We start from the raw sequence: 2,500 nt of genomic DNA, 5'->3' as shown, positions 1-2,500 counted from the left end.
AATTTTTAATTTTTAATTTTTAATATTTTTTTTTTTGTATTTCTTATCCTTTAAAAAAAATTTAAATTCACTCAATATATTTTAAAAAACATACATTAATTATTACATATCATATATATGAAAAATAATCAAAAATATTTCTTCTCTGTAATTTAGTTCAGCAATAGGAATATCCTTATTTCTATATTAAAAAATAAACAACATGTAGACATGTACCAACATCAGATCCTATTAATAAGAAAAAAATGAAAAGTAAAATACACACACATAATATAATTTATATAATGTTCTCTTTTTTTTTCTTTTTTTAAATGTAAAAGCTTTCATAAATTCGTATGAACAGTTCATGTACAATAGGAACATTGTTGTAAAAAAAAAAAAAAAAAAATAGCGAAAATGGAAATAAGGAAGTATTTATTAGAGATATAATTTAAATACTGTAAATTTTCCATAGAAAAAGGATATAAAGTAACGTTTTATAATTTTGTTTTTTTTTTAAATATATGTTAATGTATATCATAATGATGTTATTTTTAATTTTTTAACATAGTAATATATGAATAAAATGTAATAAATCAGGTAGTATTTAAAATATTCATGTACATTTCTTTTTTTTTTTTTTTTTTTTTATAGCTACTTTACATGAACAGGTAAGGTTTTTTTTTTTTTTTTTTTTTTTTTTTATTTTATTTTTTAATATTATAATATATTTAATTATATCCTATAATTTTATAATATTTTCTTATTTTCCCCTTTTTTTTAAATGCTCTAAAGTGCGGTATAAAATCCTTTTTTAAATGAAATCATTTTAAGAATCGTTTTTCCTTATATATATATATATATATATATATATTATATATTATATATATTATATATATATATTTCTTTTCTTTTTTTTTTTATATATCTGTCTATTTCGATCTTGTGTTTGTGAAAGCACAAATTTATTAAATATATACATATATATATATATATATATTTAAGACAGTTCTGTTTATGATATCAATTGTAATTTTGTAAAAATAAAAAAATTTAATTTATTTTTATAATATGACTGATTAATTATATATTCGTTTATATATATTTATATAAATATACATATTTTTTATTATTATATATTTGTTCATTTCATTGTTCATATATTATTTATCACTTTGAATAGTATATAAAAATTAATCGTGTTTGTAAGTATTTAAAAAAAAAGATGGGACAAATATCATCAAAAGAAGACGAAATAGAAAAACAAAATATCTATGCTACCTATCCAGGTCTTGAACAACAACTAGACATGGTTTTTGCATGTCATGATATATCCAAGCAGGGAAAATTACCGTACAAAACTGTAGAAATGATACTAAGACATTTTTTAATGCAATGTGGTTTTATGGAATATGTCTGTAGATTTGTTGACGAAAATGGTACAAAAAAAAAAAAAAAAAAAAAGGAAACATACATGTATATGCGTAAATATATGTATATTTATTTGTGAGTTGTTCATTATGACCTTTTATGAATATTTCATAGGACATGAAAGATAAAAAAATGTGCGAATGTATTTATATATATATATATATTTTTATTTATTTTTATTTTTTATTTTTTTAACTTTTTTTAGGAACGCTTGATTTGAAACATGTATCCAATTATTTGAGCATAAAAAAATTAATGTACAAATTAAAATGTTGTGGAGAAAGCATGCTGACACTTGATGAAATGAAAGAACTAGTAATAATATTCTTAAAGAAAATATCAGACACCTATACGGAAGATCAAACAAAATGGCTAGAACAAATGAAATCATCACAAGAACAACAAGGCAAGGCTTTAGAAGAAGCAATGTATAAATATGAAAAAAACATTTTATTTCATCATGCTGTAAAAGAACAACAAATTCTTCAAAATGATAAAAAATTAAATGAATGGAATGAGAATGTTGAAAATGCATACGAAGCACAACAAGAAATATTACGTCAATTTGAATCCAGCAGAAAAAGGAACATAGATATATCTTTAGAAAAAAATAATGAATTAATAATAGCTAAAGATTATATAGACAAAATCAAAGAAGCTGCAACTGATAATAAATATGACAATTCAAAATGTTTTATTTATCCTGCTTCTTCTGCTCCATGTGGTGCTTGTACCTCAGCAGGGGCAATAATTCATCATAGGCGATATAAAGAGCCAAGGCGAAAAAAAGAATATTCTCTATGCTTATAAGAAAAAATAAAACATATAATATATAGTCCATATTTATATATTACATATAAACATGTAAGCATAATTAGTCTTTTCATAAAATGAACGACTTATCCTATATTCAAAAAAAAAAAAAAGAAATATATATATATATATATATATATATATTATATATATATTACATATACATTTGTACAGTTCATCATAAATTTGTTAGAGTTTAATTATGTGAAATGTTTTAGTGCGATATTTATTCTTATTTTCCAAATTGTTTTGTTTTATAATTTTTTTGTTAATATTT

At 20.3% G+C, this 2,500-nt stretch overlaps 1 protein-coding gene across 1 annotated transcript; it reads left to right on the top strand.

The window, feature by feature from the left end:
- Positions 1–1,204: 1,204 nt before the first annotated feature.
- Positions 1,205–2,220, top strand: PRSY57_0927600 (G2 protein, putative; the record flags this gene model as incomplete). The annotated part of the gene is made up of 2 exons (XM_012907515.1): positions 1,205–1,418; positions 1,616–2,220. The coding sequence occupies 2 exons, from the start codon at positions 1,205–1,207 to the stop codon at positions 2,218–2,220; spliced, it is 819 nt and encodes a 272-aa protein (XP_012762969.1).
- Positions 2,221–2,500: the final 280 nt, after the last annotated feature.

Source organism: Plasmodium reichenowi, chromosome 9 (genome assembly GCF_001601855.1).
Source record: "Plasmodium reichenowi strain SY57 chromosome 9, whole genome shotgun sequence".
NCBI classification, from domain to species: domain Eukaryota; phylum Apicomplexa; class Aconoidasida; order Haemosporida; family Plasmodiidae; genus Plasmodium; species Plasmodium reichenowi.
The sequence above is the reverse complement of the archived record's forward strand: the minus strand, read 5'-3'. Positions and strand labels throughout refer to the sequence as shown.